The 16643-nt window shown below is 37.5% G+C and overlaps 1 protein-coding gene across 2 annotated transcripts in view; it reads left to right on the top strand.

The window, feature by feature from the left end:
* Positions 1 to 15342, top strand: part of FRS2 (fibroblast growth factor receptor substrate 2) — a 51365-nt gene extending 36023 nt beyond the window's left edge. For both annotated transcript variants that reach the window (XM_082777993.1, XM_082777994.1), the window contains exons 4-7: positions 997 to 1183; positions 4258 to 4416; positions 5336 to 5499; positions 7822 to 15342. In XM_082777993.1, the coding sequence (XP_082634119.1) occupies positions 997 to 1183; positions 4258 to 4416; positions 5336 to 5499; positions 7822 to 8772 (1461 nt within the window). In that variant the 3' untranslated portion in view covers positions 8773 to 15342. The remainder of the gene's footprint in view (positions 1 to 996; positions 1184 to 4257; positions 4417 to 5335; positions 5500 to 7821) is intronic.
* The last annotated feature ends 1301 nt before the right edge of the window (positions 15343 to 16643 follow it).

The raw sequence follows: 16643 nt of genomic DNA, 5'->3' as shown, positions 1-16643 counted from the left end.
GCTTTTGATGCGCTTGACTTAGCTTTTTGCAGCTAGTTCCTCCTTTTCTCCTCGTAGCATCTCTCTATTGTTCGTGTGGGTCTCTGATTGAGCAGCAGGGGGGAGAAGATGAAAGAATGTAGTTTGCAAAATGAAGACATTTGGCATAGGCTTCAGTGGCAGATGAAACTATTCTTAATTCTTTTTAAATGACTAGTTTTCAAGTTGAAAACGGCTCTTTAAGGAGTAACATTAATTGATACCATAGGGAAGCTCTTTTTGTAGCCTTTTTATTGAGTAAGAAGGAATCCCACTGAAAGCAGCGTTGTGAGATAAAACGCATCTGGGGGAAAATACATGTCAGGATTCCTTAAGGGATGCAGAAGACCTCCAACTGGTGTAAAGGCAGAAGGAATAAGAGTATAAGCTTTATATGCATCATGTTTTCACACAAGATAACCACAGGGTATTTGAATTATTTGTTGACATTAAAAAGGCAGGAAAAAAAAATCCAGACCAGTCTGGCGATTCAGCACAGTGCAAGGCCCTACAGGTATGTGAAGGTAGCTTTATCTTAGAGCCCCGTCTCCTTTTTCATTCCTTTTCCCAACTGTAAGTGGGGTTATATGACAAAGCAAATAATCTTTTTTGAAACAGTGCTCTGAACGATTTCATTATCTGAGGTATGCCTTATCTATGTGGAAATACTAGAATATGTACATACAGTCAGTTTTAAAAAATCATTAAACTTACAAATCTCTTATTTTAAATATCACCACGGATTTTGCAATGATGTTATTTAGTCTCACTCACTGCTGTTAAATATGTATTATTTTAATTCTGGGCTGGAGGAGCAAAGGAACTGGTTTGGTGAGGTTTTTTTAAACTTTTACCTCAAGGATCATAACACCTATGATGGAGCAGATGGGAGTGCATTAGTGAAACATTAAGATCACAGTAGTAGTACTGGTGCTCAAAAGAATGCTTACCTGATGCTGTTGAACTTCCTTTTTGCAGGTTATTAACGTGGATGATGATGGTAATGAGCTGGGTTCTGGCATAATGGAACTTACAGATACAGAACTAATTTTGTACACCCGCAAAAGGGACTCTGTAAAATGGCACTACCTCTGTCTCCGTCGCTATGGCTATGACTCAAATCTTTTCTCTTTTGAAAGTGGTCGAAGGTGTCAAACTGGACAAGGTATGTGGAATTTTTGTACACAAAGATGTTTAGAAAGTAATTTGATGTTGGGAGATTTGTTTATTAATTTATTTAATGTGTACTTCCTTGACCTTTGGCAAGGGTTATAAAAGATGTAGTTTTATATATGAATGCAGGTTCTGGAAAAAAGTAAGTTGGATGTTCGTATGGCAAAAAGAGGGTTTGAGTTGCTTATAGATTTTGATCTGGAGTATTCTGTGGCTGTATGCGTTGATAGTTCTGGTCAACTCAGAGAGTGGTTTTGACAGGGAAATTCTTCCATCTCAGAGGTTGACTTGACTTTCAAGGAAGGGTGGTGAAACCTGGAACTATGGGGGAATCTTCTCAGAATTCAGAGTTTTCACTATTTTTACGTCCGTACCCACTTGTGGTCTTCACTAACACACTTGTTTCATTCTCTTCCTGAAACAAACACTGCCGATTTATTTCAAGGGCATCATTCTCAAATTTTTAGAAATTTTTATATTCAGAATGCAGACTCCAGCTATGCTTAGTTACTTTCTGTGTGGCTTTAATCAGAAGGACAGCTACCTTTCCAGTTGCCAGGTCATCCCTGGCTTTGGCTAAGAGGCTTTTCAATCTCTATTCACCACAGCAGTCCCCAGTGGTGCAACAACTTGTGCTGGTTGAGCTCTGCGCCTCATTTTCCATCTTCCTGTCATGATGCAGCTCTATGTACTTGAAATTCTTATGTATTGGTATGTTGTGAAATTCAGTTGCATTTTTATTTTCTTACAGATTTTTAGCATTTACTTTTCTTTTTTTTTTTAATAAATAACAATATTTGCAATTACAAAATATTTTTTAACTTCACTGTAAAAAATCAGGAACATGAAAGAACTTGATCATAAACAAATTTGGTCAATCTTCATTGTCCAAGCAGAGGTAAGGGCAGGTAGTTATTTTACAAGAAGAATTAAGAAAGCATTCTTGATTCAGCTGCTAATAAGAAATAGAGATGTTTTCAAATGTTACAGTCTACTGCATATTAAACTAAATTTTCTGACTTCTACGGAGAAAATCATGATCTTTTGTTTTGCAAAAAACACACTTTGATTTTTGCAGGTTTAATTTGCTGTTTCTTTTAAATGTGTAAAATAAATAATAATAAAATTCAATTGAAAAGACAATTTTGAAGGTTCTTTTCCACAGCCAAGATTTCCCACTGACTCTAATTGACTTCCCACCTCCCTCCTAATTTCCTTTTTTTTTTTTTTTTTTTAAATAAGGAAGATTAAGCAGACTGTGTGAGCAGCAACCCTTTCTTCCCTCTTTTGTTTCTTGCCTTCCTTACGTAATATTAAATACTGTGAATATTGAGAAAAAAGAAATTGGCAAAAAATGTTCTCTCTGCTGCCATTTTGCAATGGAGCATTGTTCCTGAGACTTACAGTAGTATTTGTGGGCACAGTTGCAAAACTTCATCTTCAGCTGGTGAGACGACCAAGAAGTTTTTCATTTGAGAATATCCTGAATAATGCCCTACAACTGATTGAATTAATCAGTATTCTTGTTTGTAGTTTTCCACTTAATCTCAGATGTTATATATTGATATATTGTCAGAATGCACTGGTGGTAAAACACAGAGTTTGTGTGACGTGTTGAAATCCTTGAAGATATGTTTTGGGAGCACAGCTAATAGATAATTCAGGATAGAAAAATTAGAGGAATTACTGTTTCCGTGCTATATACAGCACAGATTATATTGTATTTATTACAATTGTATTTAATAAAAAATCAAGGTTCCACAAAGTTACTTTTACTTGCACTTTTAGTGCCAATTCAGCTTGCCTCGTATTTTAAAGAATTAGTAATTTGGAAGCACTTTTTTTAAAGAGAGGGGACACAGGCAGCTAGGAGTTTTTTTTTTTTTTTTTTAATAAAAGTTTAAAGGTTTAAGGATCCAGTGTGAGTTTCTGGAAATACAGGAAAAATTAAATATAGGCTATTGTACTTGAGCTGGATTATTGGTTAGGTAAAAGTAGTAGAAGCAGCTCTACAGCTGCTGTGTTGCAAGCATGAAGCTTGCACCAGCCGAATATCAGTTGTTGATCATCATTCCTCTCAGCATCATTCCTCATTTGTTGTTCCCAGCTAGGTTTTGTGAGCTTCCGCCATGCGGAGTGTTTCTGATAATTCTGATCTTTCTCAGTTCCGTGTCCGTAAATAAAGTGATGATAGTAATTGCCAGCATATTGACATAATTGCACTTACAGAAATAGCATTGTAGGTAGGTAGTTTTTAGTAAAGAGTGTAATTTTAAGACTGTGATACTCATTTTAAAAAACGAGCACCTGCACCCAAGTTTAACAAGCATGTCAACTTTAACTTCATGCTTTCAATGGAAGAATAATCCAAAGCTGCGACTTTGCTTGTGAGGGTAAGTTGGGGCGCTCCCTGCTGTTTAAAAGCAAAGTGGCACAATACACACTCCAAATACACGGTATTGCTGCTAACTTTGTGCTCTGTGTCTATCCTTTAGCCTAAGACAATTGGTTTGTTACTGTCTGTTTCACACAGTTTGTCTTACTAGCTTTTTATTTTAATCTTCTTAAAAAAAAAACAAAAAACTTCTGTGCAATGTTTGAATCCTTCTTTCCTGTTGTGCTGGTATCTTATTCTTATGGCACTTTAACAGAAATCTGGCTTAAGAAATGTAACCTTGTAGCACCACAGTAATTTCATTTAGTGTATTATTTTTAATTTAACAGGTACCCTTTTTATCCACTTAGACAAAAACGCAACTTGCTATTTGTGTGTTGTTTTTTTTTTTATTCCTCATTTAGCACTCAGAACTTACTTTTGGTTTTAACTGAACCAGTTTTCTGTTCCAATTTAACTTCTGGTGCATGGGAAAATTATTCTATCAGATAAACACTTGAAAGGGTCTCGCTGTATTTATATGTGTTCTCTACAGTAAAGATTTCTTAACTTTTTTGCTTCTTCAACAGGTATTCATTATGTGGATTCCAGTTTTATTACCTGAAAGCTATATGTATTGTAAGGCATATTTCTTACAAAGGATTTTGATTTCTTTTCTTGTGTATTTATAGGAATCTTTGCCTTTAAATGTGCCCGTGCAGAAGAGCTATTTAATATGTTGCAAGAGATAATGCAGAATAATAGCATAAATGTGGTAGAAGAACCAGTAGTAGAAAGGAATAACCATCAAACTGAGTTGGAAGCTCCAAGAACCCCGCGAACGCCTACCAGTAAGTATGGTTATACTGTCAAATGACAAACCTGAATTTAATGTGGTGCTTAGCTTTAAATAGGCTTTTTTTTTTTTAATTACTTAAAGATTTAATGCAAATTAAACGCTATTTTCAGCTAGGAGGTTAATTACCAGCAATGAATTCTTTTGAGGTACTTGCTGAGGATTCGCTTTCCAGAATCTCAAGTCCTGGGAGCAAAATGTTTGTAGACAAGTTCTTCAGCTTTAAGGAGTAAGCTTTGGGAACTTAGTTTTTGCACAAGAGCACTGTTTAACCATATACTTAATTCAGTTGTTTTATTATACATCACCATATTTTACTTTTAGCATTTCTGAGAAATTTTAATTTTAGGCAGTGCTCCAACCTTTTTGTTAGGAAAAAGGTAATGGTAACATCACATCTACAGGGGACTTGAAATCTTTTGCTGTGGGTACAGATGGATAGAGTGAAGTCTTATCAAAACTGCTGGGAGATTTTAGGTAATCCCAGGCAGATACCAAGACATCTGACACTAAAAATTTCATATTGCTGATGAGTTCAGAGAAACAAAAGCTTAAATAAAGAAGTCATCATCTGTCCATTTCCCCCCCCCCCACCCCTTTTTAAAGGGGTATTTGTTGTAAATGGTAGCAAAAGGAGCTGGACAGGGAGTTTATTGAGAAAACTGTGGTTATACACCTAGACTTCAGTGGTTACTTCAGACGTGTTTCCCAGTAAATACTGGGATGCTCTACTTGGCAATTTGCTTTCCCTAACCCCCATACCTCCCCCAGCAAAATTGTGTTGTGAATATTTAAACTGTTTTACATATTTTGACTTCTTGTGAAAATTGAAGATAAATACATAAAACATACTACTCATATACAGTAAAATGTTCAATTTTAATATGGTTTTGCTTATTTTCTACTCGAATCAGCTCCTGGGTTCAATGCACAAAGTTTACCTAACGGCTATCCCAGATACCCATCTTTTGGAGATGCTTCATCACATCCTTCCAGCAGGCATCCTTCCGTCGGAAGTGCACGCCTCCCCTCTGTCGGTGAAGAATCAACACATCCTCTACTTGTAGCAGAGGAACAAGTGGGTATATTCTCCCCCACGCACCCCCCAATTCAGGCTCAACTTCAGTTCAGGGTTTTTCACTGTGAATTCCATAGCCTTGTGTTTTCATTTTTGAGTTTTTCAGAGTTAGGTATAATGTATTTCTACCACACCTGAGCTACTACTTAGAAACAGTACTTGTTTTGCCTCTTTATGATGCTTGGTAGGACAGATCACTGAGGAAGTGTAACTACTTAAAATTTTTGTACTTACTATGTCTTTATTTGTATGTAAATATATTTCCCTATGCTCTTTTCAAAAGTTTCAGAAGCTAATTTTAAACACCTAAGTTGGACTTTACAATGAGAGATCTTGGTCAAAAACTTACTTAAGTGCAAGTCTTCTATTTGGAAAATCATACTAAAATGAGGTTAAAAGCAACCTCTACAGTTCTCTAGGTCTGCTTGTGAAGTTAGAGGAGAGACTGCACAGAGCCTTGTTTGTTGTGCTTTGAATAGTACATGCAAGGCGATCCTGCAGCGTCTCTGAGCCGTGTTCCTGCATTTGACCACCTTTATTCTGAAAGCATTTTTCCCTAATATGTAATCACTTTTTTTCCTGTTACAGCTGGTGTCTATTGCCCCTTATCCTTCTGGTGAACATCTCCAGAAAGGGTCTGGCTCTATATTCCTTTTAAATGTCTAAAAGTATTTGAAAGTGACTATTAAATTGCTTCTTAATCTTCTCTTACGACTGAAGAGAGTTGTCTCTCTCAGCTTCTCCTTGTATATCACTTGTTCCAGCCCCTCTGGACTCGCTCCCGTACGATGATGATTTTCCTGTACTCGGAGCCCATTACTCCAGATTCAGTATCAGCAGTACTGAATTGAGGATAATTACCACTTTCCTTAACCTACTGGCTGTGCTTTTACTGACACAAACCAATTGGCATTTGGTATTCCTTGCTGCAAAGGCCCACTGCTGGCTCACCTTCAACCTGGATCCCTGGTGCTCTTCTGCAAGGCTGTTTTCAAGTCAGTTGGTGCCCAGCCTGTACTGTCAGTGTTATTCCGTGCCTAGCTCTGGGCTTTAAGGTTGCCTTGCTGAGCTCCATGAGGCTTACGTGAGGTCAGTTCTCCAGGCTGCTGAGATCCTCCTCAGCGGGAATCCCTACCAATCTGGGAAAACCTGAAAACTTTCAGAAGGTGTGTTCTATCTCATCCTTCCTGTTGCTGATGAAAACGTTAGTCAAATTTAGTAAAATGTAATCTGGCTTCAGAAGATTGTTATGTGTGATGAGAAACAGCGTTGAAAACCAGAGAAGGTAACAAAAACAGAGATCAGTGTAGAATCTTTTGGGAAGGCATTTGGTAGAAGCCAGCACAGAAGAGTCCAGATGTTGTTGCTGGAGTTACTGCAGACTAAATCAGTTTAAAGAACCAGCGAGGAGTCAAGTAAGCTGTAAATAGCACTGCAGTTGGTAGAGCTTGAAGTTGTGAAGACTGGATGAGTTCTGCTGTCAAATACTCTGCTATTTGGGTGTGCAGACAGAGTGTAAATGTGGAGATGCCATTCTTTACTGCAGCCTTTCCCTTTCAGCCTCATGTTGATCCACTGTGGGAACTTGGAGGGATAAACCAGTGGTGTATCCCTCCCTGCCTTGGTGGCGTCTGGTGTTAACGGCTTATTTTTAATCCCGAGTGCCACAGGTCACGTGGAAGTGTATGTTTTTGTTTAGCTTCTTGTGTTAGAAGACTGTTGGTTCCTGAAGACAGAATGAATTGTTCTTCCAGCAGAGCCAACCCCTCTTCTCAGTGGTTGAGTGGTACACAGAAGGCGTGGTCCTGATTTTAAACGGGCAATAAATTTCCTTTGTCTTTGTAACTTCCATGCTGCAAATTAAGCCAAAGCAAATCTGGAACTGTTGGTTGTTTTCACGGTAAGGGAGATCAAAGCAGAACTCTGCCTCACTGATTTCTCCAAGTGAGCTAATGAACTGAGTTTAAGAAACCAGAGCGGAGTTTGAATAGAACCTGGAAAGCAGCAACTAGAGCACAACTGAGATGAAAGATCAAATCAAAACAATCATTAATTTGAAATGTAAATGTTATTATTTTGTCTGTCTCGAATATCTCTAATTTTATTTAAAGTAACATTGACAAAACCAACAACAAAATCAAAAAAGAAAGTTGAGCACAGCTCAGTAAAATGTGAGAAAGAGGAGCTTTGCTCTAAAACAGTTGCCATCGTGATATTTGGTTCTCAGGTATTTTGATCAGAAAAGGGGGGAGTTGGGAAGGAATGAAATTAAGAAATGAAAATGTGCAACTAGAATTTGAATTTTTTTTTTCTTCCTTTCAGGTGCACACTTACGTCAACACTACTGGGGTACAAGAGGAGAGAAAAAATCGATCAAGTGTGCATGCGCCACTGGAATCGAAGCTTTCAAACACTGAAACAACGAAAGTGAAAGAAGATCAGATTTGTACTGATGACAGAGATGCTCAGGTTCTCCTGGAGCCTGAAGGAGTCAAGTTTGTTTTAGGACCAACACCTGTTCAAAGGCAGTTAATGGAAAGAGAGAAACTGGAGCAACTTGGGAGAGACCAAGTTAGCGGCAGCAGCACAAACAACACTGAATGGGACACTGGATACGACAGTGATGAACGTAGAGAAACGCCATCTGGTAACAAATTGGTGTACGAAAATATAAATAGGCTATCAATCCCTAGTGCCTCAGGGGTCAGAAGAGGTCGTTTGACATCAACCAGTACCTCAGATACCCAGAACATTAACAACTCTGCTCAGAGGAGAACTGCGCTGTTGAACTATGAGAACTTGCCATCCTTGCCTCCTGTTTGGGAAGCCCGCAAGCTGAGTAGAGATGAAGATGACAGTTTAGGACCAAAGACCCCATCGTTGAATGGCTACCACAATAACCTAGATCCAATGCATAATTATGTCAATACGGAGAATGTAACAGTACCAGCAAGTGCTCATAAAATAGAATTTACGCGACGTCGGGACTGTACCCCCACAGTCTTTAACTTTGACATTAGGCGTCCAAGTTTAGAACACAGGCAACTCAACTATATACAGGTTGACTTGGAAGGTGGTAGTGACTCCGACAACCCTCAGACTCCAAAAACCCCCACCACTCCACTTCCGCAAACTCCAACCAGGCGCACAGAGCTGTATGCTGTGATAGACATTGAACGAACTGCTGCTATGTCAAGCTTGCAAAAAGCACTGCCCCGAGATGATGGTACTTCTAGGAAAACTAGACATAACAGTACTGACCTGCCTATGTGAGCCTGGGAAGCATTAAATCATTTGCACCTTTTGTGAAGTTTATAAAATTGAAGATGCAAGTACTTTGCATTTCTTAACACTAACGCCTTTTATAGACTAATAGAACTTTTTCTGCATATTTCATGTACTTGTCTAACTAAAGGGAATTAATGTAGAGCAAGTATTCATTTAGGTAACACTATTTCATTCTACAGTAGTAGTAATTACTGCATAGCAGCATCACCACCTTTCACAGTGCCTCTTTAAATTGATTAGAGTCTGAGTGACATGCCAGTTTTGAATTTATAAATATTCTGGTCTGGTGCCTATAGTCATTAATGGCATTTATAACAGTTTTTAAAGCCTCTTGATATGTGTGTTTGTTAGCAGGTAAACCTAATCTTTCAAGATACATATCTGCATTCATTCCTCATTGATGTGGCTCCTGAAATGTATGTAATTCATTAATTCACTCAGTTTGATGTACACCAGATATATTGGTTCATCTCAAGGGATATAAGCACCACACTTTTCTGTCGTTTTTCTTTTTTTTTCAAAGACCACGTGGGTAAGAAGGCATCTAATTCCCGATAGTTTTAAGTTGTGTGATGTTTAAGAGGTCACATCGAAGTTTGTTGATCAACATTATGAACACATCTAATCCCAGCCTTAAGCTACTTCAGCTAGAAGAGAATTCCAAGTGGCATATCAAGTTCCCTGTGAAATCAGACAGAATTTTAATCTCATTAGGTTTTTTTTTTTTTTTGTGAAGGAATTCACAGGTTGGCTATACGAATTAAGGCTCTTTTGTCATTTCTTAGTTCAGTGTGCCTTCCTTTCTTTGCATTTGTGCTTTTTATCTGTTCCGTAACGTCTTAAGAGTCAAAATTTTGTACATAGCTTTAATTATTGTTCAGGGTTGTGTATGTGTTTGTCTTACTCTCTGCATTTGACAAAGAAAGACTCTTGAAGGTCAAATGTTTGTCTTTGTCCAGTGTTCTACTTTTTTTATGCCTGACGGAAATATCCCAGCTCTCCAGCAGCATGCATTATTGCACAACTGGAAAGGTTTATTATGCAGTCATTGTCTTCCTCTAAAGCATCAGACACAGGTTACACGGGAGGCAGGGTACTGTACTTGATAGTTCTTCATAGAAAATTGCACATTCTAGCAATGTGCATCCATAGTTGATAGTATACTTTAATTTAGAAAGAGATGTAGTAAATTATCTGAAGGTAGTATTATCTATGAACATACTTCTTTTGCAGTTGGTGAACTTGGTTACAATAATAGCTGCTCAGTGTTACAGGTACATCCAGGTAGAATGTCGTTTGAGTACGCCAGATGCACCCTTAGCAGAACTTTTTTCTTTTTTTTTTTTTATACTCTGAATAATTTTAGAATTCTGGCAGTATTGCAGGTGCACCTTGGTACTGGCAGCAGAAGAGATTACTCTTGAGCCTGTGATTGCAAAGGAACTGACACTTGTGAACTGGTGCGATGTAAAATAACCCTTGAACTGTGTGAGGAAAAACATGCAAGAAAAGCCATCTGAAGATCTGGAAAAGAAATAAGGGTCTTCATGCAATATTTAAATTTAAGTTTTATTAAATATATATATATATTTTCAGGTTTTTAAATTGGAGTGTATCCCTGTTCCTTTGTTAACGTTTTCTCTGTGCTTCTCTCAATTTAGTAGCGGCAGCAGTGGTAGCACCTGAAGTCCGTGTTTCTTGCCACATGATTAAGGGAAATCAGGCAGCCTTTTAACTCTGAAAAACTTTACAGACTGTATGGTACTGAAATACCAGATGCACAAAGAACAGAATGTACAGAAGTAAGAGATGGGAGTTGTTGAGACCATTACGAGGAACTTAAATGAGACAAATAATAATAACTCATTAATGATCTCACTGTCAACCTATGCATACTCATGTGATAGACTTGTTGACTTGTGGGGAGAACTTGGTACTCAAGGAGGTAAAGGCTACCGTGTAGGTAGAGATCTTTACAGGTCTGCAGTGTTAATGCTCCTTCACATCTTTGCCATTGCTTCGCCTTATGCCAAGGAAGTCTTATACTGAAGAGAAATTACCAGGTGTTGCAAAATATTTACCAGCTGATGATACTGGTGTGATTCTTGTTCTTAGTTTAAGAACATGAATTCAAGTTCACTTAAACATGCGAGCCAGCCTAATGCTTCAACATGTGTTTTGAGGCAAACGTGTTTGATCTAGCTAGCTGCCTAGAAATATTTGGTCCTCATCTGTATCGTACAGGTGTCTCATGAATACTGGTTAACTGAACCTTTAAAACATTCCTGTGAGGCAGGGAGATAATAGTCTTAATTGATAAATAGGGAAGCAGAGGATAGATCTTAAGTGGCTCACCAGAATTAAAGGAAACATATCCCCCTTTAGTTCTGGTGCACTGTCCCATACATGTATCCTGAATAGTCTCAGATACAAGAGATGGTCTGAGTAAATTTTTTCTTTTTTTATGTTGCAAGTTTCACGATACATCATTTCGGCCCTTTTCTTAGCTGTGGCCCCCAGAATTCAGAACATCTTGAGGTTTCATCTTCCATGATTTCTGAATGCATAGTCTTGGCATTTTTATTAATATTCTAAATGAAATATGCACCAAGCAGAATTAAGCAAAAACCTTCTGTAGCCTTAATTGTATTAACCAATCTGGTACCATATTTTCTAGGACTTTTTTTTTTTTTTTAAACCCTCTGTTACTCTACAGACGGGATAATGCTTTCTTGTTGCAAACACACTGGTTAGTCCTTGTTACCTGCACTGCTCATCTTTAGCATTCTTTTTTATTTCTTTATGTTATGCCCCTTGAAGTAGATGTAGTTGCAATGCACTTTACCCTTTGAGACTTGGTAAATATTTTTTCAGTTCAGTCTCTTTAAAGGTTGTGATTTTAGATTTAGCTTCTGTAATCTACAGTTCAGTTTTCAGCTGAAATCTCACTACAGTATTTGATCATGTTTGTATTTTGGACCCAGAGGTGTACAGACCGAGAAACAAATATGTAACAAATTTCTTTAGTAACTGAGATGTGTTAAGTTTCCATACACTAGCTCCTGCAAAAATGGCTACATCGCCTTCATGTCTGCTGTTCATCCATAGCATGCAATTGACTGCTACAAGCATATTGGACAAAGAAAAGCCTTTAGTTATAGATATTCCTTCAGTGCAATGATTTGTGAAAGACATACATTGGACTCTTATCTTTTTAAGAAGGAAATTGAATTGATAAAAAAAAAAAAAAAAAAAAAACGTAGCAGTGACCAAAAGTAGGCAATAAATATTGTGCTGGAAATACATTTGGTAAGAATGTAATCCATTGGTTATATCACAAGAATATTTTTTCTCAAATTGATATGAAGGGGCAGTCTGATTTTAATTTTGTGGTCTTTGTCAGTGACTCCAGAAAACAATATAAAAACGATCATTCTGAAACCTTTAGCTCTAATTGTAACATTTTTCCCCTGATAAGTGAGTTTTGCATATGGTAAGTGGTAAGTGTAATGGTGTGCTTTGAAGCACTACTCCTATTAAAGTCTACAAAATTTTTGTAGAAATATTTTTTCTGCATATTTATTCTAAAAAGGGCCACAGAAAGGTCTAAGCTATAGAAAGTCCAAAACGATGTCAAAACAGGGCTGCTCTTTTGCAGGTGACAGGCCAGCAGTTGTTTTTGCTGGATTTTTGACAGTGTATTGGCTCAGAATCTGTTTTATGTATAGCCACTTCATGCTGAGGCAGAATCACAATATTGCAGACTGTCTCCACTGTTGGGGACTTTAAAATGCAATTTCTGATTAACTTCAGTTACTACTTTGAGCATATAATATGAGCTGTATCTGATTTGGACCTCTATTTCTAAGCAGTATTCTCTTTGTGTAAGGTGGGATCAATGGTGAAAATCCAATTTTTGCACTGTACTAATTTATTTAGTGGCTACAAATAAGATAAAGCTGGTTTAGTAGGATCTAATACTGGACTCAGATCTGAAATTTTCCTGTAACCCCCAAGAAGCCAAAAGAAATTTGGTCCCACAGTTTGACAGATAGAATTAGGTGTTTTTAGAATTTAATCATAAGATCTTTTCCCATCTTTTCTGTGAGGTAGCAATTCAGGCATTTATATTTGACAGTATTTACTCAATATAAATCTAAGTTCATTTACAATATCTTTATTTTAAATTCATAAACACTCCAGAAAAGAAAAAAAAATCAAAACACAACAAGTAACAAAACCACCACCAACAAAATCCAGAAGAAATTCCACCACAAAAGACTGCGTTAAGATGGAGTCAGGGTTGCTGATGTCCTTCTTGCATAGCATATATTGAAAAGATGGGAAGTCGTGAGCTAATGTCCTTTCACAATCTTTAGAAATTGCTTCCTCTTTTGGACAAGATAAGTGAATAAGAAAAAAATCTTAGCAGCTGTAACTCTGACCATGTGTACATTATATCTTGTAATATTGTGCTGTAAGGTATGTGACTAAAGCTGTCAGGTGTCTTATGAGGTTATTATCCTAATGTGGTGTTTACTCCAGATTAACGCAGTATTTTGTTTGGAACTGTGTAGGTGTACAGATAGAATATGAGATACAAAGTTACCTTTAAAGTTGATGAAACAAGTGTTGGACATTTCTCTATTTTTATATATCACAAAGGGCATTTTGAAAAATTTCTTGCAGTCTTAGTAATTATTTAGTGTGGTAATATACATATATTGTGACAATGTTTTCTGATATATCCATAACTTTGGTGTAATTCTATTTTATGTAGCAAATATCTGTATATACAAAGGAGATTATGTAAAAATATGATTCAGAAATAGGCTCGAGCCCTTTGGAACAGGGACCGTCTTCCTCTGTGTCTGCAAAGTCCTTACTTAATGCCTTGGGGTCCCAGCCACAGCTCGTGCCTGAGACCCGTGGTGACTGAACTGTCAAGAGATGAGTGTGGAGGAGCAGCTCCTCTGCTCTCCACAAGAAGCCTTAGCACGAAGGTGCCATGAAGCTCACCTTGCCGCTCGCTGACGCTGGGGCTGTGCCATACGTGGTTATTCCCAACCACCTGCCAACAACCCAGACCCCGGAGTCGGTGTGTCCTGTGCTCCCGTCCTTCCCTTTGGCAGTAGGAAAGGAAGTCTGAGGTAGGAGCTTTGATGTCACCAGGGAATCTTCCTTGCGAGTGTTTGGGCCTCATGCAGCACCCTTTGAAGCCACACGAGTGGTTCGTATTGGCTTCGAGGGCCCCTGGATGTGTTCCTACAAGATCAAGTTCTGCTGACATAACAGCTCTGTTACACCTGAGGACCTGGTTGGTCAAGTTCTTCAGGAATGGTCTAAAAATACTGTAAAAATATAAATATATTTAATTACGTGTACTGAAAAAAAAAAAAATCCTATTTGTTGTGGTCAGAGTTCAGATTACTATGTGAATTTTGATTTCTTAGTCATACTTGCATATATATTGCTTTAACTATTATGTATGAAAGAGGAAGTGATTCTAAAGTGTGTGAAAGATCAGGATTACACCTGTATTTTTAATGTTTGTGTTATTTAGGAATGGATGTCAGCAAATTTAACTCCATATTAATGCAGTTTTTTTGCATTAGAATACGTGTGTATATCATACACCCACATTTTATATATAATATATTATATATTTGGTACTAACTTTGTATTTTCCCTGAAATTTGCCAAATCCCGAACACAAATGTTCTCACTTGTAAGACTTTGGTACTTAATAACTGAATGTATACGAAATGCTCTGGTATGAACGAAAGTAGTGTTGTACGTACGGTATCCCTCACCCATGCAGATGTCTTTCAACCAGCAGGCGCGTTGCCTTTTTCGCGAGTTACATCTCATTCCACTGCAGCATCACTTTACGTCTCCTGAAAAATTGTCTGTGTTTTAACGAAACTGCAGACCTGCCCTTACAGTACAGCTGACTACACTTCTAGCAGGAAAGCTGGCTGGTAGGAGTAAGAATACAATAGTCACCAGTGTGCCACAATTGCATTTTTTTAAATGCAGAAATACACATTTCTACAAAGGCCAAAATCTTATGTTGTATGTTCCTTTCTTGTCATTACATTGTATGATATTGTAAGATTATTGTATGTCCTAATTTGCATTATAAAATGTTTTTTCCTACTTTAAAGGCATAAATATAGCAACTTTGTATAAAGGTAGCTTTCTAGATTTTTATTTCTTTTATATAAAAAAGTCTAAACAGTGGGAGTATCATTGCCAAATTGTTTATAAAATTTCAATTAATTTGCCCTGTTCAATGGATTTGTTTTTACAGACATTCCGTATTTCTTTTATGAAAAAGTTATATTATACTATGCAGAAAGAGTGTATTTTTATGCCATTCCACGTTAATCTTAAAAAATAACTTGTTTTAAGCTGTCATGATTGAGAGAGCTTATCAAATGTGCATTTTTAAAAGATGTGTTATGTATTATGACAACGTTTCCCCCTTTACCAGTGCCAACTTCATTTGGAAAGAAAAACAAATTGTAGCATGGCAATAAACTATTGATTTTACATTGACAATATGTGTGGATTACTTTAATGCTTACCAGCGTTAGTGTTCCTGTATTGCATTGCATTAGTAAAACCTTTTTTTGCTTTGCTTTGTCATTGCTTCAGGTAGTTACCTAAGTTTTTCCCCATTTAGTAGTGGAAAGAAAAAAAAAAAAAAAAAGAACATAATCTGGAGTTTGTAATTTTTTTTTCTTCAAGCTTTTGTTTCATTTCTTCTCGAGTAATATTGCATCATTCTCATGTCCGTAGGACTGGATTTGATATTGTAGTAATAGTAGTAGTGTTGCTATTAACTACTACCTAGTGAATCACATGCTGGGAAGTTGAATGTACTCCTTCCTCAGCTATTAAATGACTAAGATTTCACGAAGCCTAACTGTAGTTTGTCAGCATAATACTGATGAATTCAGGAGGAATTCCTAAGAATTAGTAATTCATAGGAATTTGTAAGAAAAATACAAGGTTGAAGTCTTATCCAGATAGCATTTTCACTTTCCTCTGGAGACTATAGCATATGGTGATTTATCAAAATTCAGTACTTCTCTCTTTCCTAAATCACTGTTTTAAGGCATAATTTCAATAGGGATATTTCTAGCCAACAAATTAATAAACCCCCGGAAATTTTAGGAGATGTTTTGTTTACAGAATCTCTTAAGAAACGTTTCTCCAGCCATGCCTTTGTAAAAGGCTTTGTTCTCTTAACCCAAGAAGCAATTACAGATACTACAACTCCAGTCACCAGCACAAAGACTTGCTCAGGATATTTTAAAGTATCGGAGCCAGCAGAGGAATACCAGTGGGAATTAATTCCTGAGGAACTTGTCATACAAACCATTTATTATTATTATTATTAGTAGTAGTAGTATGACCAGGTAACAGATTATTTGTGAGTGGAGAAACCAAGAGGACCAGGCTTGGATGTGATCATGCACATCTGCTGTACCAGACATGTACATTGTACCCAGAGCATTGGCAGTGGATTTTTTATGTCTTTTGATGTTAAAACAAGATTTTATTGAGTGGAATAGTGCAGGGCCGTCTCCCAGGTCTAACTCTGCTCCCTTTTGAGGATTTCAGTTTCAGTTTTGGGCCCCTTGCTACAAGAAGGACATGGAGGTGCTCAAGTGAGTCCAGAGAAAGGCGATGAAGCTGGTGAGGGGTCTGGAGAGCAAGGCTTACGAGGAGCAGATGAGGGAGCTGGGCTTGTTCAGCCTGGAGAAAAGGAGGCTCAGGGGCGACCTTATTGCTCTCTACGGGTACCTTAAAGGAGGCTGTAGCGAGGTGGGGGTTCATCCCATGTG

Source organism: Aythya marila (genome assembly GCF_965140915.1).
Source record: "Aythya marila genome assembly, chromosome: 1".
NCBI classification, from domain to species: Eukaryota; Metazoa; Chordata; class Aves; order Anseriformes; family Anatidae; genus Aythya; species Aythya marila.
The sequence above is the reverse complement of the archived record's forward strand: the minus strand, read 5'-3'. Positions and strand labels throughout refer to the sequence as shown.